The 26,002-nt window shown below is 56.9% G+C and overlaps 4 protein-coding genes across 6 annotated transcripts; 2 read left to right on the top strand and 2 right to left on the bottom strand.

The window, feature by feature from the left end:
- Positions 1–101: 101 nt before the first annotated feature.
- On the bottom strand, positions 102–3,141 carry EIF1AD (eukaryotic translation initiation factor 1A domain containing). 2 transcript variants are annotated; one of them, XM_047775230.1, is made up of 6 exons: positions 2,647–3,141; positions 1,716–1,897; positions 1,511–1,619; positions 1,305–1,413; positions 1,083–1,133; positions 102–419 (listed from the first exon to the last, which is right to left on the bottom strand). In XM_047775230.1, exons 2-6 carry the CDS (start codon positions 1,800–1,802, stop codon positions 275–277), a joined length of 501 nt encoding a protein of 166 aa, XP_047631186.1. In that variant the 5' UTR covers positions 1,803–1,897; positions 2,647–3,141; the 3' UTR covers positions 102–274. The 2 variants fall into 2 exon arrangements, with proteins under 2 accessions (XP_047631186.1, XP_047631185.1); XM_047775229.1 differs by having other exon boundaries at positions 1,716–1,818; positions 2,647–3,139.
- A 64-nt stretch (positions 3,142–3,205) lies between these two features.
- BANF1 (BAF nuclear assembly factor 1) lies at positions 3,206–4,904 on the top strand. Of its 2 annotated transcripts, none has more exons than XM_047775231.1 (3): positions 3,206–3,322; positions 4,019–4,157; positions 4,378–4,904. In XM_047775231.1, exons 2-3 carry the CDS (start codon positions 4,035–4,037, stop codon positions 4,522–4,524), a joined length of 270 nt encoding a protein of 89 aa, XP_047631187.1. In that variant the 5' UTR covers positions 3,206–3,322; positions 4,019–4,034; the 3' UTR covers positions 4,525–4,904. The 2 variants fall into 2 exon arrangements, with proteins under 2 accessions (XP_047631187.1, XP_047631188.1); XM_047775232.1 differs by lacking the exon at positions 3,206–3,322 and adding an exon at positions 3,618–3,907.
- Positions 4,905–12,921: 8,017 nt separating this feature from the next.
- CST6 (cystatin E/M) lies at positions 12,922–14,576 on the top strand. Its single transcript, XM_047775228.1, has 3 exons — positions 12,922–13,200; positions 13,858–13,983; positions 14,362–14,576. The coding sequence occupies exons 1-3, from the start codon at positions 12,961–12,963 to the stop codon at positions 14,443–14,445; spliced, it is 450 nt and encodes a 149-aa protein (XP_047631184.1). The 5' UTR covers positions 12,922–12,960; the 3' UTR covers positions 14,446–14,576.
- A 2,034-nt stretch (positions 14,577–16,610) lies between these two features.
- Positions 16,611–25,755, bottom strand: CATSPER1 (cation channel sperm associated 1). Its single transcript, XM_047774092.1, has 12 exons — positions 24,747–25,755; positions 22,932–23,144; positions 22,137–22,250; positions 21,784–21,943; positions 21,375–21,466; positions 21,055–21,198; positions 20,857–20,920; positions 20,607–20,679; positions 20,394–20,451; positions 19,087–19,162; positions 16,927–17,041; positions 16,611–16,765 (listed from the first exon to the last, which is right to left on the bottom strand). The coding sequence occupies exons 1-12, from the start codon at positions 25,753–25,755 to the stop codon at positions 16,739–16,741; spliced, it is 2,145 nt and encodes a 714-aa protein (XP_047630048.1). The 3' UTR covers positions 16,611–16,738.
- Positions 25,756–26,002: the final 247 nt, after the last annotated feature.

The raw sequence follows: 26,002 nt of genomic DNA, 5'->3' as shown, positions 1-26,002 counted from the left end.
GAGGTCCGATTCTTAACCAGCTAGGCCATCAGAGAACTCCCAAAGGGGCCGTTTTTACCCGCATGTCCCTCCTCCCTCCAGAGAGCCACTCCGACACCAGCTTAAGTCACCACCCACCAGGGGTTTAATTCTCCCATGTCAGAAGGTCAGTTCAGAGAGGGGCCCTGCCTTGTCCCCATCCAGGGGGAAAGATCTGCAAAGCACCCTGGGAATGTCCAAGCTCAGAGGATCCAAGGGCGAGTCTCTGAGCCAGAGGAGAAGTGGGTCCGGGGTCTCAGGCTGCCTCCTCCTCTTCGCTCTCCTCCTCACTCTCACGATACTGTCTGCGGTTGGTGTTAACAAAAAGGTCAGAATCATCTTCAGAGTTGGACTCGTCTTCTGACAACTGTGGCTCAGCTGGGAGTTCTGGCTGAGTCTGTCTGCGTGAGGGAAATGGACAGAGTTAGCCCAATGCCTTCTAGGAAAACCAGACCTTCTATCAAGGAGCTCCACAAAAAGGAGGACCATGTGGCTTGATGAGTCAAACAGGGAGCGAATCAGAGCGAAACAGGCTAATAACTACCTCCCCACCCCCAAGCCTAAAGCTTTCTAGAGCTACTAATATACATACATACACATATTCTTTGGCTGCATCTGCAGCATTTGGACGTTCCTGGGCCAGGAATGGAACATAAGCCGTTAGAGTGACAACGCTGGATCCTTAACCTCCTGTACCACCAAGAAACTCCTAGAGCTGCTAGTTTTAATAATATCAACTCCAACGAACACTCAGTGAACCCACGTTGCTTACCAGATAGTATACTAAGCACTTTTAGAACCAACAGCCTCTGTAATTCTTACAAAGCTCCCATTTTTACAGGCAATGGAATCAGGCTTAAGAGATTAACCTGCTTAAAGTTACTCAGAACTGACAAAGCCAGGATTTGAAGAAGACATGACTTTCCAGCCATATGCATAACCACACATGTAAAAGCGCTTGCCACGGCCCCTGCATAGGAAGGGAGGAAGGCTCTATTTTCCCTCAGGGCACCACAGCCAGAAGCCCCATTTTCTGGCTTCCTGCTCTGAGACTTGTGCCTCACCTGTTACTGTTATCATCGTGTTTCTCAGCCACTTCGGAGAAGGCCTGGGGCCTGTGCCAAGAGAAGAGCCAAGGTCAGAAAGGACAGAGAAACCTCTGGGCAAAAAAGCTATTTCCAGCTGATCCAGCCTGGGACACCAGGACCTCCCCTCCCCCCAACTCCAGTGCTAGGAAGTCGGTCCCTCAGAAGCCATGCAGCCAGTGACCAAGGGGCTCACCCTACCAGAGCCCTTCCTTCTGTAGAGCGCGCACATGATCTCTGCAGAGCACAAAGGAGATCTCGGCCTTCACTTTCTCTCCCTCTTCAATAGGGTCAACAATGAGAAAGTCCCCTACAGACAGAGAGAAGGGAAAGGGAAGTCAGCCCTGCTGGCAGAGGGGGAAGCCAAGGCTGTCAGAATTGGTCTCCTAAAGGGCTGCCTCTCTCACCTCTCTTGATCCAGATGTTCTTGCGGTATTTGGAGGGCATGCTCACCAGGAAGCGCTGCCCCTGGGCTGTCTCCACCTCATGCAGATTGTTCCCTGGGGTCCTGAGCACCTGGTCCAGAAGAGACCAAGAACCAGTCAGCATTATCAGCCAGCTGCAACCCTTGCTGAGCTACAGTCACCCTGTCCCCACCCCAGTGCCACTCACCCTGACGATCTGCTGCCGTTCGGAGGGCACCATGTGTTCCCCCAGCACCTCCTTCACCACGTGCTTCCTCTTGGTGGCCTGAGACATGTTGTTGGGTCCTATCCTGGGGTGGGGGTGAGGGATGCAGAGACTGTCAGCTCCTCTCCCTGAGTTTCTTGGATGGCAGGCTCAGAAGGACTATTCTAAAGATGGGGAGGGACCTTTTACTGGGGACGACACAGGGTCAGGTTAAGGAGAACTACTTGCATTCAAATCCCACCTTGGGTATTTCATGACTGTTCAATTTCTCTAGACTTCAAAGAAAAACAATAGCTAACTTAGAGCACTGCTCTAAGAATGAGCATAAGCAAAGCACTTAGCACTGTAAAGCACGTAAAAACAACTCATGTGACAGAGTTCTGTGGCATAGCGGGTTAAGGATCTGGCGTTCTCACTGCAGGGGCTCAGGTTGCTGCTGTGGCACAGAATCAATCTCTGAGCCGGGAGCTTCCATGTGCTGCAGGCACGGCCAAAACAAATAAACAAATTTAAAAATACAACGGTAAAAACTAAACACGGGTTTCAGGAAAACAAGTTATTTTGGCAACCAGGGGAAAGAATCACATAAACTCTTCTTCGGTATGCCTGTACATCCCAGGCGTAGCACAGCCACACAAACAGATGCTCAATCTCTCAACACACCACAGACATGGACCAGGGAGAAGAATTCAAGTTAGAAACAAGTTAACTAAGATCAGGGCCGGCCGACATGGTCTTTGGCATCTGCTGTTTATGATTTGGGTACTGAGAAGACGAGGACTGACGCGCACACAGAAGACGGCCGGTTTCCAAAGGAAACTCCGAAGTGTCATCTCTAGTTGTCGTCCCCTGCCTGCCCTCCTCCCTTCCTATCCCGAAGGAAAGACGCTCAGTGAGAGAAACCCAAACTTACTCTCTGGCCCTCGGATCCCACGGGCGATGCCTGAAGCGGAACGACCCCGTTCTCCAGGCTGGACGCTGAACACGTCTCGTCAACGACTCGCTTTGTAGCTGAGTCAATGAGAGCACAGAAAATGGACTTGCCGGCGGTCGCGCCGGTGAGGACCCCTTGGACTCAAGTCTCTTACGAGCCGGACGGCGAGGAAGACAGCACGCGCCGGCCCGAAGAAACCCCTTACTTCCGGCGCTCTCTCGGAAGCCTCCCAGCCACACTTCCCTCCTTGTCCGCTCCTCTAATTCTTCCCACCACCAAGTAGGCCAAGTTTAATCCTTAAGTTCCAAATGTCGCGCCGCCGAGAAATAAAGTTTTCTCCTCCCAGGCCTCTGCTCCCTCAGACCGGAAATATTTCCCGAGCAGTGAGACCACAGAAAGCTGCCCGGCTTCCCGCAAAGCAACCGGAAAGGAGCGCCTCCTAAACGCACGCTGGCGCGCCGCCCCCCAACCCCGGCCCAATCTCAACTCTATGACTTTACGCGGCTAGAGGTGCCCAATGTAATTTTGGGTTTTTTTTTAAGGCGGCTCTTGAGGCGACCCGGAAGCGGAAGTGGGACGAAAGTTCTAGCGGGTCGAGGCATCCGCAGGAGCGGCCGGGTGGCGGGAGAGGCCGTTACGGGAACCGGAGCTGCGGGTGAGTGCGAGCCGCGGTGCAGGGCCCAAGCTGGAGACTGGCGGAGGCGCGGGGAAGAGAAGGGGAAAGGGGCCTCAAGCACTGCGGGGGGCCAGAGGATGCGTCCTCGGAGAGGGCTCGGCCGGGGCGCGGCGCGCGAGCGCAGAGGCGCGGGGAGGGGGCGGGGCGCGGCGCGCTGGGGGCGGGGCCGGCGGCGTGGGGGGCGGCGGGAGCCCTGGCGTGCAGCCCGCCGGGGCTGGAGAAGCCGCTTCGCTTCTGCTTTGTGATTAGCTGGCGGGCCGGGTGGGACAGAGTCCTTCATTTGCTTTACGGGCCAGGTAGCCGTTGCAGGCAGGGTCAGTGCCACTTGGGCCCAGCCAAGGTCACCGAGGAGTGACAATTTCAGGGCGAGCCCTGGGTCCTGACAGACTCTTGGAATCTTGACTCTGCTCTGCGTGCGCCACCTGTTAGAGCAAGATAGTGTTGCCTCTGGGGTGGTACCGAAACCAGCTCCTGCAAGGAGTGGAAGAGATTTCTCTTTTGAATAGTGAGGAAAAGACTCCTTAGGCTTCGCTTTTTTCATCCGTGAAGTGGGGGGAGAAGCGAGTAAGCTTCTGCGATGACTGGTCGAGCGTCCTCTTAACTGTGAGATTGGTAGTGGGCCCTCAGGAGTTCCCGGGTTTTCAGCCCTAACCTGCCTTTTCTTGGGATTCCCAGGTTAAGCTTGATCAAGATGACAACTTCCCAAAAGCACCGAGATTTCGTGGCAGAGCCCATGGGGGAAAAGCCAGTGGGAAGCCTGGCCGGGATTGGTGACGTACTGGGCAAGAAGCTGGAGGAAAGGGGCTTTGACAAGGTGTGGAGTGGCTGCGTGCAGCTGGGGAGGGCTGAGGATGGCCTGCTGGGCTCTTTCCTGGCAGTTGGGGAGGGAGGAGAGTGAGTGGACCCGTTGGGGGTGGGCAGTGGCATGTAACCTGCAGGGCTAGCCAGAGCCGGCCCTGCTTCCTAGGCTGAAGGCCTCGTTCCTGGTCCGCAGAGCACCTAGCAGCATGCCCTTCCCTCTGCCTGTCTTGCAGGCCTATGTGGTCCTTGGCCAGTTTCTGGTGCTCAAGAAAGATGAAGACCTCTTCCGGGAATGGCTGAAGGACACGTGTGGCGCTAATGCCAAGCAGTCGCGGGACTGCTTCGGATGCCTCCGGGAGTGGTGCGATGCCTTCTTGTGATGCCCTCCGGGGAGCCCCCGACCCCGAGCCCCAGCATTGAGTCTCCAGAGTTTGCAGCCAAGCCAGGACTCCTCCCCCATCCTCTACAAAGGAAAAGATTGCTGTTGTGTGCACTTCCAATGTACACCAGCGTCTTTTGGGAGTTCTCTCCCCTCACCATGTCACCTTTTTTGGAATTCTCACACTTGCATGCATCTCCCTTCTCCTTTCCTTGCCACTTTCATGTCAGCAATTACCAGCTTTTCCGAGTGAATTCCTGGTCCTGGCCCTTACCCCTCCCTTCACTTCTGATCTGTTTTATGCCGTGTCTGGCCCTCTTTTTGGCAGAACAGTTCCTGCCCTTGTAAAGTTTTCTAAATCAATAAAGTCAGTGGCCTTCATGCCTGGGCTCTGTCCATGGGAAGCAGGTGGGCTGGGAGCTCCCTGTTCCCCAGGGCCCGGCCAGGTTTGCTGCACTCCTTATCAGTGCACGTCGAAACTGGCAGCTTCTGGCTCCAGAGGGCAGCCATCCTGGCCACGTGGGCCTTGGGCCAGGTGCCTCGGAGTGTGTCAATCCCTTAGTGATGTGGGAGAGGGTGTGGGTTGATCCCTTCCTGGGGTCCAGGTGGGCTGTGGTGTTCCAGATGTCAGCGTGGTCAGCTGGGCTAGGCAGCACCTGGTGGAAGACAGTTGGAGTCAGTGCTGCCAGGAAAAGGGTGGACCAGATGTGGGCGAGGGTTTACCTGATAATCGTCATGTGCTCTCCTGGCCTCCGGTAGGAGTGGACAGGGTTTTTGCAATCTACCCTGTTCTCTTAGGCTTAGGCGGGAGCAGCGGGGGTGTGGGTGGGTGGGGGGGTGAGCTTGAGTTAGGCTTCTATTTGGTGCATATTTGTCCTGTTCCGTGTTTTTTTGTTTCTGTCTTTTAGGGCCACACCCATGGCATATGGACATTCCCAGGCTAGTAGTTGAATCCGAGCTACAGCTGCCAGTCTACACAACAGCTCATGGTAACAAAGGATCCTTAACCCACTGAGTAAGGCCAGGGACCGAACCCACAGCCTCATGGCTACCAGTTGGGTTTGTTACCGCTGAGTCACAGTGGGAACTCTGACCTGTTAGTTGTTGATTGCTTAAGGTGAACCGGGTCTACAGCTAAGATCTCTGCAGTTTTTTTTTTTTTTTTAACGCCACGCTTATGGCATATGAAAGTTCCCAGGCCAGGAGTCGAATCAAAGCTACAGCCAGCCTACACCACAGCCACTGGAACATTGGTTCCAAGCCACATCTGTGACCTACACTGCAGCTTGTAGTGTTGGATCCTTGACCTACTGAGCCACAACAGGAACTCCTGCAGATTTTTTTCCTTTTAAAATAACAAACAGTTATTTCTCTTTCACTGGCAGGGAAACTAGAGACTCAGAGAGGCTGAGAAACCTGTGTGGATTTACCTCTAGGAAGCAGCCAGAGTGGTCTTCAGAACGTAGTGTAAAAACTCATGAACACTGAGAGTCCTGGCCTTTCCAAGACTCAGTTTTCCCACCTGGAGGTGAGGTCGTAAGGATCAGATGCAGTGCTGGCATCTTTGAGGAACTACTTGCTTACAGAATTTTTCTCAGCTTTACAGTCTAGTGAAGAGAGAAATGACAGGTGATAAATACAGAAATTCAGATAATGTGAGATTTCCATGGTTTCAGGGTAGGGAAAGATTTCAAAAAGTTGGTGAATTTAGCTCTATTATAGAAACTGCTCATCTAAAGTTCCCTTGAGGTACCTTTACTTTTTATTTTTTATTTTTTTAATTTTTTTTTGTCTTTTTGCTGTTTCTTGGGCCGCTCCTGCGGCATATGGAGGTTCCCAGACTAGGGGTCGAATCAGAGCTGTAGCCAGCGGCCTACGCCAGAGCCACAGCAACTCGGGATCCGAGCTGTGTCTGCAACCTACACCACAGCTCACGGCAACGCTGGATCGTTAACCCACTGAGCAGGGGCAGGGACCAAACCTGCAACCTCATGGTTCCCAGTCGGATTAATTAACCACTGCACCACGACGGGAACTCCTCAAGGTACCTTTATAGAGTGCATGGATTTCCCTGTGGTGCAGTGGGTTGAGGGTCTGGTGTTGTCACTGCAGCAGCTCAGGTCCCTGCTGTGGTGCAGGTTTGATCCGAGGCCTGGAAACTTCTGCATGCCATGGGTGCCGTCAACAAACATTTTAAAACAAAACAAATGATACAATAGGGAAATGGGCAAAAGATCTGAGAGGGAACCACAGAGCAATGCCCAAATGGTGAATAAGATTTGTCACCTGTCAGAAGGTGCTCGGTCACCCAGAAGAGCAAACAAGGTGCTTTTATATGCTCGGGGGATTGGCAGAGTACGTGGAAGTCAGACAATACCAAGTGCTGATGAAATGGAGCAACAGGACCTGATAAGCAGTTGGTGGGAGTGTGGATTGGTATGAACAGTTGGGCGTCTCCCAGTAAAACTGGAGACCCACCCCGTGAGCCAGCAGTTCCGCTCCTGGGGCTGTGACAGACACTGCACACCTGCACCAGAGCCAGCGTTCCCAGCAGCTCTGTTTATAAGAGCCCCCAGCTGGTACGGTAGCTCTAATGGCTGCCATTGCCAGTGAAAAGGACCAGGAGACAGTACACCAGGTGAACCGCAGGTGACACTGAGCTGACGAAAGGAAGCTTCAAATGGCGTGATCCCGTTCACGGAGTCAGTTCTTGCTTAGGGGTCACTACCTAGGTGGTAAAACTAGAAGAAGAAAAAAATGAAATGCTTACTAAAAAAGCTGACAGAAAAAAAAAAAGTTGGGAGCGATTGCCTTTGGCGAGGGTGGGGTCGGGGGGTGAATGCAGGTGTGATGCCTGGGAGCACTTGGGGCTGGGAGCGGCAGTTCACATTTCTTGACCTGGCCTGGCGCTGATGTAGGCATTGACTCCATTTATTGGTTAAGCTGAACAGATAGGTTCTGTGTGCTTTTTTATATACGAGCTACATCAGAGTAGTAGAAAAGAGTGACCAAAAAGAGGATAGAACAATTAGATGATTAGTCAGAAAGCAGGATAGGGAGTTCCCACTGTGGCACAGCAGGTTAAGGATCTGGCATTGCCACAGCCGTGGCATAGGTCTCAGCTGCGGTTCAGATTGGATCCCTGGCCTGGGGACTTCCATATGGTATGGGTGTGGCCACAAGATTTTTTTTAAAAGAGAAAGGATGGTTATTAGGGATGAAGCTTCAATGCAAGCCTGGGCCTGGGAAGGCTAAGGGGCCTCCCCAACCAAAGGTCGCCAGGTGGCCAGAGCTGGGCCCAGCTTGTGTCACACGCCGCTTCCTGGAAGGCGGCAGTGTGAAGGCCAGACCGAAGTGGTAATACGGGCTGTCCCTCAAGTTGCAGGCCATGGTGTTTCTGATGTTATTCTGGGTGGGTCCGGAGTCACCTTGGAGTCCCTTCAGCCTTGACCCTGGTGCTGTGATGCCGCCACACAGGCCCGAAGTGCTTGGTCGGGGGCTGGGCAGGGCCCCCTCAGCCTCCCCCCTTGGCCCTGGCACTGCCGGATTGTTGCTGGCGCTCTGTGAGGTAATGGAGACTCCCCCTCCTCCACGACGCCCTCCCGTGACTCCTGCCTGGCCTGGCTCTGCCACCCGCCCGTGGCTCTGGCCCAGGGCCTGCCTGGCAGAGCCCTGTGGGACGAGCTGCCTGCTCTGCTTTCTGTCTTGGGCTCTTCCCTGCCTCACCCACAGGCTCTGTGACTGAAGAGACGGAAGCCTGCCCTCCCACCTCTCCCTCGGCCTCAGGCGGTCCCTGTGACAGGTTGGTGGGCCCGAACCCTTGATCTGGCCGCCTCAGCGCATCCCACCCCACTTCCTGCATCAGTCCTGGAGCAGCAGGAGACAAAGGGTGTCTAGAACGTAACTTGCAACTTCTCAGAGACCCAGCCCGTCCCCAGCAGGACAAAGGGAGAAAGCCACCCTGGGTGGAGGGGACAGGAGGCAGCTTATCTAGCGTCAGCCACACTGGCCTGCGGGACGCGCCTGGCCTGGGTGGGCCTGGAAGTCAGCAAATTCGGACCCAGGGTTCCCCTTCCTGGCTCTCCCAGCTGGAGCTTGACCCCCAAGGCTTGGGGCCAGCCCACCCCATGCACTTCGGGGTGCTGCCGCCCCAGGAAGGAAGGAGGGGAAGGTGACAGGACCCAAGCCTCACCTTGCGGCCCGCCCCAGCTGAGGCCCCAAAGCTGTGAAAAGCTCCGGTTTCATGCACTTGCTCTTGGCCGCAGCCCCTCGCGGCCCCTCCCCGTTGCCTCCTCCCTGCAGGGACCTAGCGCTCCCTCTCCTGTCACTTCTGCCCTTGACGGATGGTAGTGTGACAGAGCCCGCCAGGCCCAGATCTGCCCTTCAGTTCCTTCTTTCCTCACTGTGTGACCTGAATTGTAGACTTTTTTTTTTTTTCCTTTCTGGCTTCACTCCCATCATGCAAGGTCCCAGGCCCCAGACTGAGCCCTCCCGCAGCAGTGACACTACCAGATCCTTAATCCATGGAGCCCCTCGGGAAGTCCCCTTGCTGTGTGACCTGGAGCCAGTTGCTGCGCTTCTCTGAGCCTTAGTCTCTTCCTCTCTCAGCTGGTGCAGGGTTGTGAAGATTCAAGCAGCTCATGACCGTGAACCCCCTGGCACTTGGGAGCGCTCATCCCCGGGGGCGGCCTTATCCCCGAGGGCGGCTTTAATCATGACTGGGTCTCAGCTGTCCTTCTCTCAGCTCCCTTTCCAGGACGTAGTCCCACAGGGAAAGGGGAGGAGAGCCCTGGGGATAGCTGCGGCCCAGCTAAAGTTTCAAGGAATAGGGTTCTGGGAGCAGAGGAAGGCCTTGGGCGACATTCCCACGGGGAAGGGGTATCAGACGGGGCCCACCCTGGTCAGCAAGACCCACTGGCCAGGGGCAAGATGGGGGGGGGGGCAACCTGAGTTGGGATGTCTGGGCCACAACAAAACTGAAAGCCATGCCCCATGGCCAGTGGGGGCGGCCACACCTGGCCCAGGCCTCCTGGAAGCCAGAGTGGTCCAGACTAAGGATGGAGTCCAGGCGAAGACTTTTCCAGATGAGACCAAGCTCTGGGAAAACCCTCCCAGGCCGCCCCCAGCCCCAGGGAGCCTCCCGCTGCACAGCAGACCTCATCTCCCTGAGGAGCCTTGCAGAACTCACACACTAGGATGCTGGATGTGGGGGCCACCCCAGGCTCCACCACTGACCCTTCCCCTTTGACCTCTCATTTCCCCCTGGTCTCGCCGCCCATGGCTCTGGCCCCGGGGCCCACCCAGCAAAGCCCTGTGAGACATGCTGGCTGCTCTGCTTTCTGTCATGGGCCCTTCGCTGCCTCACCCACAGACTCTGCCCTCCCCTCTCCCTCAGGCGGAGGTGATAGAAGCAAGTCAGAAAGAGAAGGACAGATACCATGTGACATCACCTATATGTGGAATCTAAAATATGATAAAAATCAACCTATCTGTGAAACAAAAACAGACTCGGAGAGCAGACTTGTGGTTGCCAAGGAGAGGAGGCGCAGGGAGGGAAGGGTTGGGAGTGTGGGATTAGCAGAGGTGAGAGCCATCCTATATAGGGTGGATAAACATCCGTACTGTACAGCACGGGGAACTATATTCCGTATTCTGTGATAAACCGTAACCGAAAAGAATACATATCTCTGAGTCATTTTGCTGTACAGCAGAAATTAACATTGTACAAGAAAGCTTTTCTTAAAAAAAATTTTATGGTTACCCCTGCCTGGTGTGGGATTCCTGGGCTAGGGATTGAATCTGAGCCACCGCTGCACAGATGATCCTTTAACCCACTATGCTGGCCCGGGGATCAAACCCGTGCCTCCAACCAAGCAACCCAGTGGCTGCAGTCAGATTCTTCACCCACTGTGCCACAGCAGGAACTCCTAACACAACATTGTAAATCAACTATACTTCAGTAAAAAAAAAAAAGTTAAAGGAGTAATAATCACTGCTTCTGCCGAGCTGTTACGAGGATGAGGGAACATGTGTTGAGTCCCTGGTGCAAGGCCTGGCACATATCAGGAGCCTGATAATTGTTCATTTCTCTTCCCCATCCCTCTTGTCTAAGATGCCGCTTCTAGCTGTGTGACCTTGGACAAGTGTCCTGACCTCTCTGATTAACTTTCTTCATCTGCAAAATGAGAACGATGCTTACTACCTCAGGGTGCCTGTGAGAACAGACAAGTGGGTGAAAAGTCTTTGGAAATTATGAGGTTGGATGCAAAAGACCTATTGGTGTCAGTGCAAAGGAATGACAGGTAGGCTAGGGACAAGTGAGCTGGGGACCCACTGGCCCTTGGTGAGTCAGAGGCCTTGGCTGTTGGAGAATAAATGTGGCCATGGCTGCCTTCCAGATGACAGAGGAGCTGCCTCTGGAGAATCAGAGGCTGCTCCTGGCTGCTCGAGGCTGTCTCTCCCACCTCCCCGCTGTGTAGTGGTCCTGGGCCTCTTAAGCCCCCACTCCCAGGTTCTCCCAAGTTCTCTCAGGTTGGGTTCCTGCCTGGTCTTGGCCTCCGCATCAAGCCAAGCTCTTACCTGCTCTCCCACAAACCGGTCTGTCCCTTTAAGGCAGACACCTGAGCCCGCAACAAACTTGTGACTGTTCCTTGGCATCCCAAGCTTGTTTTGCACAGCTGGGCTGAGGGGGTGGGGTAGCAGCCAGACTGGGCAGTGAACACTCTCTGATCCTGTCTCCCAGGGAGAAATCCCTGCCTTTCCCGCCCTGGGAATCTGAGAGGCCGAGACTGGGGGTGGCGGGGGAGGGGGGGATGCTGGATGCTTACTCATAATATCCGTCACAATAATAGCTACCACTTAATTAAGCACCAACACTTTGTTGGGTACTGAAAGCCACACCTCTCCCAAGTCCCAGGTAAGCTCCCTGGAGGCCCTAAGGCAGGGACAAGATCTTAGTGTCCCAAGTGAAAAAGCCCCACCTCCCCCTGGCAGCAGGTAATTAAAAGTACAAACTCCCCTGAATTCTAAAATACTAATTCTAAAGAATTCCAGGAGTTCCCATTTGTGGCTCAATGGGTTAAGAACTCCACTAGTATCCGTGAGGATGCAGGAACCATCCCTGGCCTCACTCAGTGGGTTAAGGAGGCGTAGATCGCAGATGCAACTCGGATTGGATCTGGCGTGGCTGTGGCTGTGGCGTAGGCTGGCAGCTGCAGCTCTGATTTAACTCCTAGCCCGGGAACTTCCCTATGCCGTGGGCTCCCCCCACCCCCACAAAAAAAAAGGAAATTATTCCAAAACAGCCAGAACTTTCCCAGGAGTTCCCTGGGGGTGCAGCTGGTTAAGCTTCTAGCATTGTCACTGCTGTGCTTCTGGTCACCACTGTGACGTGGGTTCAATCTCTGGTACAGGAATTTTCACATGCTATGGGCACGGCCGGAAAAAAAAAAAAAAAAAGCCAGACTTTTCCCATGTTGACTACTTCAATGTTGTTTTTTATGTTACCAGATTATTTAAAAAAAAAAAAAATCATAGCCCTGTTTGGCTGGTACCCCCAGCACACGCCCAGTTTACCTATGGGTGACCCAGCCTCTGGCCATTACTGTCATCGTAATCCTAAAGGTGACCTTGTTTCAGGTGAGGACATTGAGGGTCATGGAGGTCGAGGGGCTTTGCCCCCGGCAGTAAGTGGCGGAGGTGGGACCACCCACACCCCTCCTTCTGGCCAGTTCTCATCCTTTGGGCTCAGTCTGGCTTGAAAGCTCCGATTTGCGTTAGACTGCCAGGGCTCAAAAGCCAGTGTCACCATTTACGATTTACCAGGTGATGTCCTTACACACAAGTCATTGTTCCCTCTGCGTCCTGTTTACCTGCTGTCCTGAGGATTCCCACATCCCGATGGTGGTGAGGATGAAAGAGCCCCAGGCTCAGCGCAGTAGCATCTCCTACTTACCTGCTGTTTATATAGCACCTGCCCACCCTCTGCACTTCTTGAAGCCTTACAGCTACCCATTTCGCAGAGGGGGAAACTGAGGTAGTGGGTGTTAAATAACTTCTCCAAGGTTACACGGTGAGAGAGTTCAGAGTTTGCTGGGGAGCTGTTGTTGGTATTTCATACTGGATGGGTCTCTGTGGGCTGTCCCAGCGGTGGCACTTGTTGCGGGGCGGGGCTGGCGGGGCTGGCGCTGTCGTTTCCCTCCCCAGACGAGGCGTGCCCTGGAGGGCAGGCAGCTCGGGGTGTATCGTGACACAAAGATGTGCTCGGTCCTGTCAGTTGTCCCCCGTGGCACCGGGAAGGCGGCCTCCCCGACAGGACCGCCCAGGCCCGGCGATCCCTCCCCGGCTGGCGGGGGCGCGCGGCGGGCAGCGGGCGGGGCCGGGCGGGGCCAGCGGAGCCCGTAAAAGCGGCGCGCACCGCGGCCCGACACCGGTGACCATGGCGCGCCGCAGCCTTCCGCTCTCAATGGGCCTGGCCCTGCTCGCGTTCTGCCTGCTGGCGCTGCCCCGCGACGCCCGGGGCCGGCCCGGGGAGCGCAGGGTGGGAGAGCCGCAGGACCTGTCGCCCAACGACCCGCAGGTGCAGCACGCGGCGCAGGTGGCGGTGGCCAACTACAACATGGGCAGCAACAGCCCCTACTACTTCCGCGACACCACCATCCTCCGGGCGCAGAGCCAGGTGCCGGGCGGGGCGGGGCGGGGGCGCTGGGCTGCCAGTGAGGCGAGTGAGGCTCCCTGCTAGGTGGCATTTTTTTTTTTTTTTAATTTCTTTGGCTGTACCTGTGGCAAGGAAGTTCCTGGGTCAGGGGTTGAACCCTAGCAGCAGCTGCAATCCAGCCACAGCTGTGTGATGCCAGGTCCTTAACCCACTGCACAGTGGCCGAGGATCCCAACCTGCGCCTCAGCCGCAACCCGAGCTGCTGCAGAGACAATGCCAGATCCTTACCCCCCTGCGCCACAGCGGGAATTCCCAGGATGGCATTTTAATACAATATATTTTTCAAAATCCAATGAATGCCCCAGATTCACAATGGAATATCTAAATGTCAGATAAGATCCAACCCTGAATTCGCACGGCTACCTCACCAGCCTCACACTAGTCCCTGCGCCCTGGGTGGGTGGGGGTGGGGGTGAGGGAGATGGGGCAGCTGTGTGGACTTGGGTCTCAGCCTCCTGCATGGCCCAGCCTCTGCCCAGAACACCCCTCCCTATCCCCCTATCGCCCCATGCCGGGTCTGAAACCCGGCTAGCGCGCTGGCTACATCCCAGAGGGTCATGGGAGATTGGAGGATATGGAGAGGGGAGCACCCCTGACCTGCGCCAACCTCTGTCCCAGCTGGTGGCTGGCATCAAGTATTACCTGACCTTGGAGATGGGGAGCACAGCCTGCCGGAAGAATGCCGTAGCTGGAGACCGCATAGACCTTGCCACCTGCCCTCTGGCTGCGGGAGCACAGCAGGAGGTAACAGCCCTGCCCACAGGCCAGGTTGGCCTGGTCAGCCAGCAGCCAGCCCCCTCGGGTTGTCCAGGCTGAACTGGTCAGGCTGGCCCGGCCGATGTCTGGCCGAACCGGTTCCGCCTCCCAAATGACTCAGCCCCCCCCCCACCCCCCACCGCCCCCGGCCAGGGAGAGGATGCAGACAGGAGACTGGGGCTTCCCCTGGAGTGAGGGGGTGGGCTGGTAAGATCTGGGATCTAGTCCTGGCCATCTAGCTCCATGTCCCTTCGGCTAGTGACTGCCTTTCTGGTGTCGCGGAGTGTCGCAGGTACAGGGCGAACTTTTGGGAGGCAGAGGGCCTGGGCCTGCACTCACGTCTCGTTCCTCATGTTCCATCTGCAGAAGCTGCGCTGTGACTTTGAGATCCTTGTGGTTCCCTGGCAGAACTCCTCCCAACTTCTAAAGCAGGACTGTGTGTCCCTGTAGCCGACCCCTGTGGGCAAGGGGTGGAGGGGGAGAGCGGGTGGGTCTGGGCAGGAGCGGGTGCATCTGTGGAGGGCACTTCAGATCCCTGGACTGTATCTGTGGCAATAAACTGCTAGCACTGCTTCTTGCAAGGGTCTGTCCTGAGTGCCTCCCTCCTCCTCCCTCTCCCTCTCACCGCTCCTGACACCCCCTTCCGCAGACCGGTGCCCATACCGCCCCCTGCTGAGCTTCTGCTCTTTCAGCCAAAGGTGCAAAGTTCATGTCCCAAATTTGGAGTCCCCCGGACACCCCAGCATCACAGACGTGGAGGAATAGACCTCCAGAGGCTCCCAGTATTCTCAGGGTTCAGGGTGGGAGGCAAAGTCACAAGAGGGGGATGCTGGCCCAAGGCTGGAAAGGAACCGCAGCTTGTGAAGACTGGGGCCTGAGTCCAGCTCCCTCTCAGCTGCCAGGACAACTCAGGGGCACGTGCGGGGTTAGCTGGCCCCAGACCCCGAGCTCTCAGCCTGCGAGGTTCTTGTCCCAGCATGTGGCCCAGAGATGGCAGAGCCCCTGCCAGGGGAGAGAGCATAGGCGCTGGGACAGTGGCTGTCAAGTACACGTGGTAGACCACAGGCCAGGAGGACTCCCCAGTGCTTTGTGCTGAGCAAGAGCCCTAGAAGGGGCTGGCAGGGCAAGCTAAAGGGTCAAGGTCAAATCCACTGTCAGTAGGCGGGATGAGAGGACAGATGCAATTTCACATCATTTCAAGAAAATAAAGTTGGAACATTTTTTGCGCATCTGAATGTGTGTCTGGAATGAACACTCACCACACACACACTCAAAACTTCTCAAGACACCAGACGGCATACACATGACACAGACACACAAACCCACCACACACACTTAGATTGCTCCCAGACACCACGCATATATCCAGAAACACACACACACACACACTTAACCTAGCAACCAAGAAGCATACACGCACACAGAAGCAACACCCCCCGCCCCCTGGGGGGGCAACCGGGGATTTAACACAGACACCCGAGCACACAGCCCCAGGGGCCCACATGCCCCACCCAGAGCTGTCCCTCAGAGGCACAAACACCCATGCCTGGCAGACTCGCTGCCCAGTGTCGGGACTTGGTGAGGAATAGCCCCAGCTGCTGAGAGGCTCCTCTACCCACCGCCAGCCTGGGCTAAGTGGCAGGAAATGCTTGTTGACTGAATGTGTGAGGTGTGGAGTGAGACAAGGCCCGGAAATGTTTGCCAGGTGGCCTCTCCTCCCCTGGAATCTGTTTCTAACCCCCGGACGGCGTCTCCTCCACACAGCCTATCCCCGGGCCAGTGCCAGCCCACCCCCTGGGCCCTGGGGAGGAGAGGTGCTGCTTCTGGCCCGGGGCCTGGACACTTCCCGGTGGTCTGGTCCAGACTGCAGGTAGCGGGGTGGCTGGCAAAACTGTCCCCCCTCAGCCCCCACTCTGAGGTCCTGCTCCCAGTGTCCTCCAGCTCCCGCCACCCGGAGGCCTGAGGTGGATGTCGGAGATGGTGGAGGACCGCCCTCTGGCTGGGCTTGAGCTTGACTTGGTGCTCATGCTCCACTGCCATCCTGGGCACCTGCCCAGGCTCGGGCTGAAAGCAGGGGACTCACCCGCAGCCTTCCTCCCACACACCCAGCTCCTGCCCCGAGGCCAGAAGGACTGGAGCAGCACCCCCCAACCCTGCGCCCCCCCAAGGCTCTTTAACCCGACCCCAGGCAGGGCAGGTATGGCCACGGTCGCTGACTTCTGAGCATACGCTACCCCCATCGAGCTGGCACCTTTATACCGGATGCTCAGGGTGCAGCTAGGCTCTGAGCCCCCATTTCTGGAGCCTCCTGCTCCCCCAGGCCCCGAGCCTGACCCTGTTCTCCTGTCTCCTGGGCCAACAGGCCTTGCTCCCCAAGGCAGGGTGGCTGCCCGCTCTCCTCCAGCACCAAGCCTGGCTGACTTTTCATGTTTTGTTTTTGGCTGCTGCTGCTGCTAGGCCCGGCCAGGATGCCAGGCCCTGGTGGGGAGGAGGGGACCCAAGGACAGAGCCGTTCACTGGCAAGGCTCATGCACGCGTGCGCACACACACTCGAGGTGCACAGGTACACGCTCCCGTCCCTGTGCCCTGGCCCGGCAGTGAGGACCCAGAACCGCTTGGGGTTTTAAAACTCTGTTGGTGCCCAGGCCTGCAGGCCCAACGATCTTTCCAGCAGATCTGGGGACTTGTCCCGACCCACCCGGTGGGCAGGGGCTGACGTCTGGACCCAGACTCTCTTGGAGGGTCACTTCCTGAAGTCCTCTTCTCCAGCCTGCGGGGGCGGGGGGAGAGTAGGAAGTGATGGGGGGGGTGCCAGCTTCAGGCTCCCCAGAGGCCTGCTGTTCCTCAGGTCCCCCCTCGACCCGCCAAGCCCGGCCTTCCAGTACCCTCCCCGTCTCCCCGGCTCCTCCTGTCCAGTCCTGGCGGGTTCACCTCAAAGGCAGTGTCCACAATCTCATCGATGACGGAGGCTTGGGAGCGGAATTTCTGCTGGTATTGCTCCACCCCCGCCACCAGCTGCAGGAAGTGGAACAGGAGCTCCTGCTGCCTGGCGGGGGGGTGGGGGGGTGGGCAGAGGTGGAAGGAAAGGCTGGGCAGGCCCCTCAGCCCCAGGGCCCCCAGACGGCTCTTCTGGCTTGTCTCCCCGCCCCCCCCCCCACCGCCCCCCTCCTCATCTCCCCCGCCTCCCCGGTGTACCTCCTTTTCCACGGCCCGGCCCCGCCCCCACCATCCGCCCACAGCACACACAGCCTCCGACGATTATCTGCCCGCCACCCGTCCCTCCAAGCGTCCACCCATCTGCTTTCCTCTCCAGCTACCCCACACTGACTCATGCACCCGTTCCACCACCTGCCCGCCCACCCACCCGGCTCGCTAGCCATTTACTCACCCATCGGATGGCCCCACCCTTTCCCTCCCTCACCCACCCTTCCATCCACCTGTTCCTCCCTGGCCCCGCCCCCTTCGCTCGTCAGTCATCCACCAATCCCCACCCCCACCCACACGGATGCCCATTCATTCATTCCTTCAGGGCCAGCCCATCTTATCAATCCACCCATCAAGCAACACTGAAATCTGCAAGGTGAAGACACAGAAACCAACCAGCCCCTGTGCTCAAAAACTGTCTGCGGCAGAGCCAGGAGGCAAACCTAGTGTGTTTACACTTGTGATAAGCGTACACACGGGGCCCCGGGGGGGCCCCAGGGGAGGGAAACCTCACCCCATATTGGGGGTCAGGAAAGGCTTCCGGAGGAAGTGTCACTGAGTTGGAAAGACACTTGAGGGTTTGCCGAGCTCAGGCAGGGCTCCTGGTGCTGCAAGGTCCACGGAGAGTGGGGAGTGGAGTGTGGGGGGGGTGGGCCTCAGGAAAGGAGGTTTTAGAGAACGGATGACCAATCGGAAGGTGCAGATATCCAGGGAAGGTGGAGGCAAGCTAGGGGAGGGGGGCCCTGTACGGCTGTAAACACAGGGAAGGTAGGAAAAGCCAAAATTTTTGTTGTTCTTCCTCTTACGGCCGCACCCAAGGCACATGGAAGTTCTCAGGCTAGGGGCTGAATCAGAGCTATAACCGCCGGCCTACACCACAGCCACAGCCACAGCAAAGCGGGATCTGAGCCACATCTATGACCTACACCACAGCTCATGGCAATGCTGGATCCTTAACCCACTGAGCAAGGCCAGGGATAGAACCCGCATCCTTATGGACATTAGTTGGGTTCGTTACCACTGAGCCACAGTGGGAACTCCCAAAACTCTTTTTTTTTTTTTTGCTTGCTTTTTAGGGCCACACCTGTGGCATATGGAGGTTCCCAGGCCAGGGGTCAAATATGAGCTACAGCTGCTGGCCTACATCATAGCCACAGCAATGCCAGATCCTTCACCCACTGAGCGAGGCCAGGGATCAAACCCACATCCTCATGGCTACTAGTCGGGTTTGTTTCTGCTGCGCCACAACAGGAACTCCCTCAGCTCTTCCAACACCTGAGCCTGCTGTCAGCTTGCAGCCAGTCTGCCTGAGGTGGATGGGGCCAGCTTTCTCAGAGAAGGCTCTCTGGGGAACCAGGCCTGAGAGCCAGGGAGCAGGGTCTGGGTGAAGGACCCGGCCAGCAGCATGGCCACGAGTTCCCAGCTGTCCCGGTTCAGCCCTTCCCTGACAGTGACAAGAAGAGCTGTTGTCCACTGGTCTCCCGGGCCTTTACCCAAGCTGTTCCCCAATCCGCCCTCCTGGGTCCCTCCACCCTCCTGGCCCCGCAGATCTTTAGAGGTGGGGCCCTCATAGGCAGGGGCTTGTCTGTGTCCTCTTGGGCCTCTGGAGGCCTTGCAGAACCTGGCCCAGGGCAAGGATTGGGATTGGGGATCCTTCTCGAGTCGAGATAAGCAGAATCCCTGCTCCTCCAGCTTCTCTCCGCTGCCCCTACCCTGGGCCCTGGGCTCTCATGACCCTTCAGGCGCTGCTGATGGGCTTCCCTTGGTGGCACAAGGTGACTCTGGTTGCACGGAAGCCATTCAAGGTCTCCTCTCCCCACCGGCCGCCGGCCGGGCCCCAGACCTCTCCCTTGGGTCTGAGGCCTCCTTCCCTTCGCATCTCCTTACCTCTCAGTCAAGCTTCCAAATTTTTTCTCAATGAGCTGCTTCTGCATGGTGTGTTCGCTCATCGCCTCCTCTGGCTCTGGATGCCGAGAAAGGGGAGGTCAGAATGCTGCCCATGGGAGTTCCTGTTGTGGCTCAGCGATGACGAAGCCGACTAGTATCCATGTGGATGCGGGTTTGACCCCCGGCCTCGCTCAGTGGGTGACGGATCTGGCATTGCTGTGGCTGTGGTGTAGACCAGCAGCTGCAGCTCTGATTCGAACCCTAGCCTGGAAAATTCTTTATGCTGCAGGTGCAGCCCTAACCAAGAAAAAAAAAAAAAAGATGCTACCTGCACTGGGTAGGAGCAGAGGAAAACCCATGTGTCAAAGAGATTGCTTCTGGGGCATGGAGTGTGTTTTGCTTTTTTGTCTGTCCATCAGCCATTCCCTCTTCTGGTAAAAATCTCCCATTTTTCCCAAGGAACCACTCCTACACCTTTCCCAGCATGCTGTCCAGCTGGGGTTGGCCTGCTCCCCAGCTCCCAGGACATGTGACTCAAGCCTGACCAATCAGAATAGCCTATCCTTTTGACTCTAGCGATTGGTTCAGAAATAGCCGAGTGATTAACCTGAGCAAGGAGATTCATTTCTGGGACTTTGTTGGAACTGCTAGGAGAAGAGGACCTCTCTGCTGGGAGAGCTAGGGATAGCTAAACTGTGAGGATTTGGGACTAGGGTTGCAGGTGGTCATTTTCCCATTGCAAAGGGAGAAGCACCCTAAGCCTAAACACAAAATCACACAGAGAGCTACAGAGCAGAGAGATGGAAGGAGACCAAATCTCAACTATCACTGAGTCCTGGATCCAGCCATTCCTGAAAGCCCACACACTCTCAAGTTGCTAAGTCATTTGAGACAATTAATTCCTCTTCTTGCTTAATCTTTGCACTGGATGTCCCTGATGGAGAGGGCGGGTAAGGAGCCAGGTGACCTCTGACGGCCTTTATCCTCTGAACCAAACAGTGGGATTCTTGAGCTCAGATTCTAAAGTTCTGAAGATCTTTAAACTGGAGGCAAAGCGATTGGCCCAAAATCTATTCACCCAGAAGGTCAGGTGTGTGTACAGGAAACTTCTTTTTGTTTTTGTTTTTGTTTTTGTTTTTTAGGGCCATACCCACAGCAACATGTGTTCTCGTGGATCCTAGTCGGGTTCATTAACCGCTGAGCCACACAGGGGACTCCTGTCTTAGAGCTCTTTGAGCACAGTTCTAAGCTCTGCAGTTTCTCCTGAGTCTCAGATTCTGCCTGGGAAGGAGGGCAGATGCAGGTACCTGCCTCGATGAGCTCCGTCAGCGAGTCATCCAGCAGCTTCTCGTGGATCTGGGCAGCCTTCCGGGAAGAAGAGGCCTCCGTCCTGCCACCGTCCCATGTCTGCCAGTCTCTGGAGCAACCTCCTCCCTCCCCTCCAGCTTCTGCGCCCCCGTCCCCTGTGTTCTTCTGATGGGTCCACCGCCACCCCACCCCCCCGCCCCCGCTCGGTTTACCTCCTGCTTCTCTTTCTCCAGGCCTTTGAGCAGGGCCATCTGGAAGTTATCCACCAGGACGGCGATCACCAGGCTGGGGCAGGAGACAGGATACTCTCAGAGAGGGGGCCGGAGGGGAGGCCCTGTACCCTCCTTTGGATTCGTGGTGGCAGAACCTTGGTGAGAGGGGAGGGGAGGGAGCGCCGAGGGGTTAGGCTGGGGGAGAGGAGCTGCGGGGTGGGGGTGGGGGGGCGCAGGGGCTGGTCCTCACTTGAGGAAGATGAAGTACTGGATGATGATATAAATCATGAGAATGGGGACGATGTACCAGGCGCCTGGGAGAGAGGGGTCGTGTGAGCTGCGCGTGCCTTGCCAGCCCTCACCGCGCCCCCGCCAGCGGCCTCGGAAGCCCTCGGGGTCTGCCCACCCAGCCAGCCCCGCCCTGCACCCAGCCTGAGGGCTGCCTCACCCTGGGCCCGGCTGTCCAGGTAGATGAGGGACCAGTCGTCCAGGGTGAGCAGGGTGAAGAGCGTGAAGATGGTGGTGAGGATGCTCTGGAAGCGCTTGGGGTCCGAGTGGCGGAACAGTGCTCGGAGCACCACGGAGAAGAGGACCGGCCGTTCAGGACCACGCCAGGCTCACAGGTCCCACCTCCCCGTCGTCTCCCCTCCCCCCGCCCCGACGCCCCCCCCCCCCCCCCCCCCAGTTCCTAGTCCCTCCCCCGGCTTCCTCCACGGCAGCACCTCACACATCCACCCCCACCCCCCCAGCCCCCGAGGCACAGGATACAGAGGCAGGTGAACATGAGGATGAGAATGGCGGTGATGGACGGCAAGGACCGGGCCAGGGTCCCCGTCACTTTCTGGAGGCTGGTCAGGAAGCTGCGGGCAGAGGTTGAGAGGGAGGCTGCATCAGCAAGGGTAGGGAATCCGTGCCCAGCAGCCAGAGCTGGCACTGCGGCAGGAGGTCCCTGATTCACTAGTGACTTGGGAGGGTCCTGGCCCCCCTCTGGAAAATGAAGCGATGGATCCTGGTGGAGGGCAGGGAGGCTTATCAGAAAGGCAGGCTGGAGTCTGCAGGCTCCCTGGGCCTCGCTCGCGCCCTGAACGGGTCACGGCTGATCTGTGGGAGCCCAGGCCTGTGTCCCCTCTGGCTTCAGGGTCCCCACACCAGGGCGGGCAGCTGTGGTCCCGCTGACCTGAGCCTCCGCAGGACCCGAATAGCCCGCAAGGCTCGCAGGCTCTTAAAGACCTTGAAGATCCGGAAGACACTCAGGCTGTAGACCGCGCGCGTGGGAGAGGGAGAGTAGAGCTGCAGGAGCGTGAAGTCCAGCACAGCCATGGCCATGATGAAGAAATCTGCAGGCGCGGGGTGGGGGGGGGGCCCTTGTCACAGGTTCCTGCCTGGGCCCCTCGTCTAGGCTCACAGCCTCCCAGCGCCAACACCCTGTTGCCCCTGGCAGTTCAGAGGCTCCCACCACACACACACACACACACACACACACACACACACACACACACACACACACACACATGCCCCATCACTACCCACCCAGGTTGTTCCAGGGGTCACAAAAATACTTGAAGCCCAGAGCAATGATCTTGAGCACAGCTTCCACTACATAGATGCAGAGGAAGATGGAGTCCAAAGCCATGAAGTACCACTCTGTGGGGACACAGGGATGGGGAGGGTGTCGCTCAGCCCTTCCCTCCTCCTCTCCGCTGGAACTTCACACACAGCCATTTAGGGAGACCCTGGCTCTGCCCAGTGGCTGTGTGTTAACTGTTCTGTGCCTCACGGATAAAATGGTGAGAGTCATAATCTGCCTGGTGGATTTTCATAAGCACTAGATACATTCAACATAGTAAAGGGCTTAGAACGGAGCCTAAAAGAGCTTGTAAGAAACATCAGCCACTCTTCTTTCCTTAACGTGTGGGCCCTGGGGCAGGTCCTTTCTTTCACTCAGATCCCCAGGGCTTTAGGAGCTGTCTTCCCAGGTTTCCCCCTCTGGCCCCTCCAGGGCATCCTTTCCACCGACTCCGGGCCCTTCTAGCCCACCTGGCTTCTGGGCATCCTTCCCTGGCACAGGGGTGTAGTTGGAGCTGACACGCCACCTGGTGGATGTAGCTGCAAACAGCACATCCTCAAGGTCAGAGGGCTTTTCTGTCTGTCTCTGGCTGGCTGGTTGATTTCGGCAAAAGTCTCTGAGCTTCACTCTAAGGCTGGGCAATGCCACCTACTTCCCAGGGTGAGGCTCAAATGCACTAAGTCATATAAATCACCCGGCACTTGTCAGGCCCCCAGGAGGCCTGAAACAGCATCAATGGTCTGCTTCTGGGCTCTTACCGCCCCGGATCTCGACCTCGGCGAAGGTCTGGGCCACGAGCATGACAGTGTTGAGGCAGATGATGAAGACGATGAAGGCTTCAAAGGCCAGGGACTCGGTCAGTTTCCTGAGCATCCTCTGCAGGCCCCAAAGGATGTGACTTAATTTTTCCCACAGACAGTAGCAGAGGTCCACAGGGTGCAACTTCTTGTGGGGTCTTGGGACTCGGCCAGCTGTAAGGGGGCAGGAAAACCAAGCCTGTAGGGGGTGGGGGGATCCTGGGTACCCTCCCAGGCCTGCCTGCTTGCTGGCTGTGAGCTCACTCAGGCGCCTCCATGCTAGTCCTGCGCTGGTATTGGGGCCACAGGCTTGTCCCTTCCTTGGCAAATGCCAGCTTGCTTGGGACTTGAGGTCTGCCTGAGCATGTTTTGAGGGCTCAGGCTCCTACACATACATACTGTTCTTTTTTTTTTTAGGGCCTCACTCATGGCATATGGAGGTTCCCAGGCTAGGGGTCTAATCAGAGCTACAGCTGCCGGCCTGTACCACAGCCACAGCAACACGGGATCCTAGCCACGTCTGTGACCTACACCACAGCTCATGGCAATGCCGGATCCATAACCCACTGAGCAAGGCCAGGGATCGAACCCACAACCTCATGGTTGGATTTGTTTCTGCTGCGCCACCACAGGATCTCCTACGTACTGTTCTTTACTCGCATGGTAACTTATATACGGGAGACCGGCACGCCTCGCCACCCCATCCTCTTGGTCAACTCCCCCTCTCCCCCGAGATGCTGCTGAACATCGCCCCCTCCTGGCTTCTTTTCTACCAACAGACACTCACCTGTCATTGCTAGTGTGTGAGGCTGATGCTGTGTTTACTGAACTACTAGGGGACAAGTTTGGGGGACTGTATGTTAACAGCCAAGGTCCCTCCCTGCCCTCCAACAAGGCCCTCGTTCAGGGACTGGTTCCCAATGATTTTCTGTCCTCAAGACGCTCACAGCTGGAGTTTCCTGGTGGCTCTGTGGGTTAAGGACCCAGCATTGACACTGCTGTGGCTCGGGTTGCTGCTCTGGTGCAAGTTTGACCCCTGGACTGGGAACTTCTGCGTGCTGTGGGCAAGGCCAAAAAAAGAAAAAGCTCCTAGCTTAGCGGTGGAAAGGGGGCTCTATAGAATTCACCGTGGTAAATGTTCTGATATGGAGGATAGAGCCCATCACTGGGTGGTCTGGGACTGATTGTATAAGGAACCATCCTTAGCTTTCACTTAAATAAAGTGAAATTAATTAATTAATTAATTTATTTATGCCATTTCTTGGGCTGCTCCCGCGGCATATGGAGGTTTCCAGGCTAGGGGTCTAATTGGAGCTGTAGCTGCCCGCCACAGCCACAGCAACATGGGATCTAAGCCTCGTCTGCAACCTACACCACAGTTCACAGCAACGCCGGATCCTTAACCCACTGAGCAAGGCCAGGGATGGAACCCGCAACCTCATGGTTCCTAGTTGGATCCGTTAACCACTGTGCCAGGACGGGAACTCCAGCTTTCACTTTAGACAAGAGGAAATATTTGAGGAGTGAGATTGCCAGTGAGTAAAGCAGTGACTGCCTGAACAAACAAATGACAGTCTGAAAAGGTGCATATTCTGCGAAGAATAGATGGGCTGATAGGCAGCCAGGCGAGTGAATGAGTAGCCAGTGGAATACACATGCAGCCGAAGACAAGCCTCGAGCGAGACCTGGGGAAGGAGGTGCAGGGCCTGCGTGGAGCCTGGAATCTGGGCCAAGCAGCTGGAGGTGGGGGGTGGGGGGCGGCCGGAAAAGACTCACTTTTGCGGTTCTGAATCTGCTCGTCCTCTTCAGGCCAGCTTTCGGAGGTTTTGGAGGAGGACTCCTGCGGGTGGACTCTGCTGGAGGTCTGGGAGGAGGGTGCGCGAACTCTGCCCCCGGACTGAACCAAGGTCAAGGCCGAGCTCTTCTTTTCTGGCTCGATGGGTCGGAGGGCCATTGAGTGAAAATAGGACGAGCCGAGGGAGGCTGAGCCCTCACTGGAGAACATGTGTGAGTCAAAGAGGTGGGAGTCACCGCGGTGGAACGCCTCATAGAGGGGGTCTCCCTGGAGGTAGCCGTCAGGGTGCACGCTGTGGTGGCGCTGCTTGGGGTGGCGCTCCCTGGGGTGGCGCTCCCCGTGGTGACCACGGTGGCCATGGTGGTGCTCGTCGTGGGAGGGAGGCAGGCCTTGGTGGTAGGACCCCATGACGGGAGACCTTCCGTGGTGCTGGGCTTTGTGATGATGGTGCCCGCCGTGACGAGAGGCCTCACTGTGGTGGGGGGCACCAGGCTGGGGGGACTCTTTATGGTGGTTGGGCTCACCTGGGTGATGGAACCCGCTAGGGTGTTGAAACTCGCCATGGTGGTAGGACTCCCTGGGGCGGTGGGGCCCCCCAGAGGGGTGGGACTCTTTGGGGTGCTGGGGTCCCCTGGGATGGCTCCTGCTACCATGACGATGCTCCTTGTCAAAGGGGTCCTCCTCATAGTTCTGGTGGGAGAGGACGGTGCCATGGGATGGGGAGGGGTGGGCTCCGCCTTGACGGTGGGCCTCGCCACCGCCACCGCGGGGAGCGTGCGGGGAGTGGTGGGAGGAGGCGTTGTCATGGAAGTCTTGGAACGCCTCAGGATGGTGAGGTCTGCCATCGCGGTGGGACTCACGATGGTGATGGGACTCGCGAGGGCGGCGGACTCGTCCCTGGCCTGCCAGGTGGTGTGGGGTCGATGTGCCCGGGCGAGAGAACGCATCCCAGCCCTGCGTGTCTGCCTCCTTCTGAGCCTTTGCAGCCATCGAGGGTTGATTCAGCACTATGCTGGGAAACCGGGAATGAGGGAAGCTCAAGACGGGGGCCCAAAAGACCCTTTTCCTGGGTTGCCTTTCTCACCAAGGCTGTGGCACTGGGGCTTCGCAGAACACCTGGCTTCTCTTGGAATTCTCCCCTCTGTGATGTCACAAGGAAGCCCCTTCCCAGGCCTCGTTCCCAAATACTTCCTCCTGGGCTCCAAATCAGAATCAAGGATCCTGTATCTTTTTTTTT

This window comes from Phacochoerus africanus, chromosome 4, assembly GCF_016906955.1.
Source record: "Phacochoerus africanus isolate WHEZ1 chromosome 4, ROS_Pafr_v1, whole genome shotgun sequence".
In the NCBI taxonomy this organism is placed as follows: domain Eukaryota; kingdom Metazoa; phylum Chordata; class Mammalia; order Artiodactyla; family Suidae; genus Phacochoerus; species Phacochoerus africanus.
Note: the sequence above shows the minus strand (reverse complement) of the source record. Positions and strands in the feature narration are given on the sequence as shown.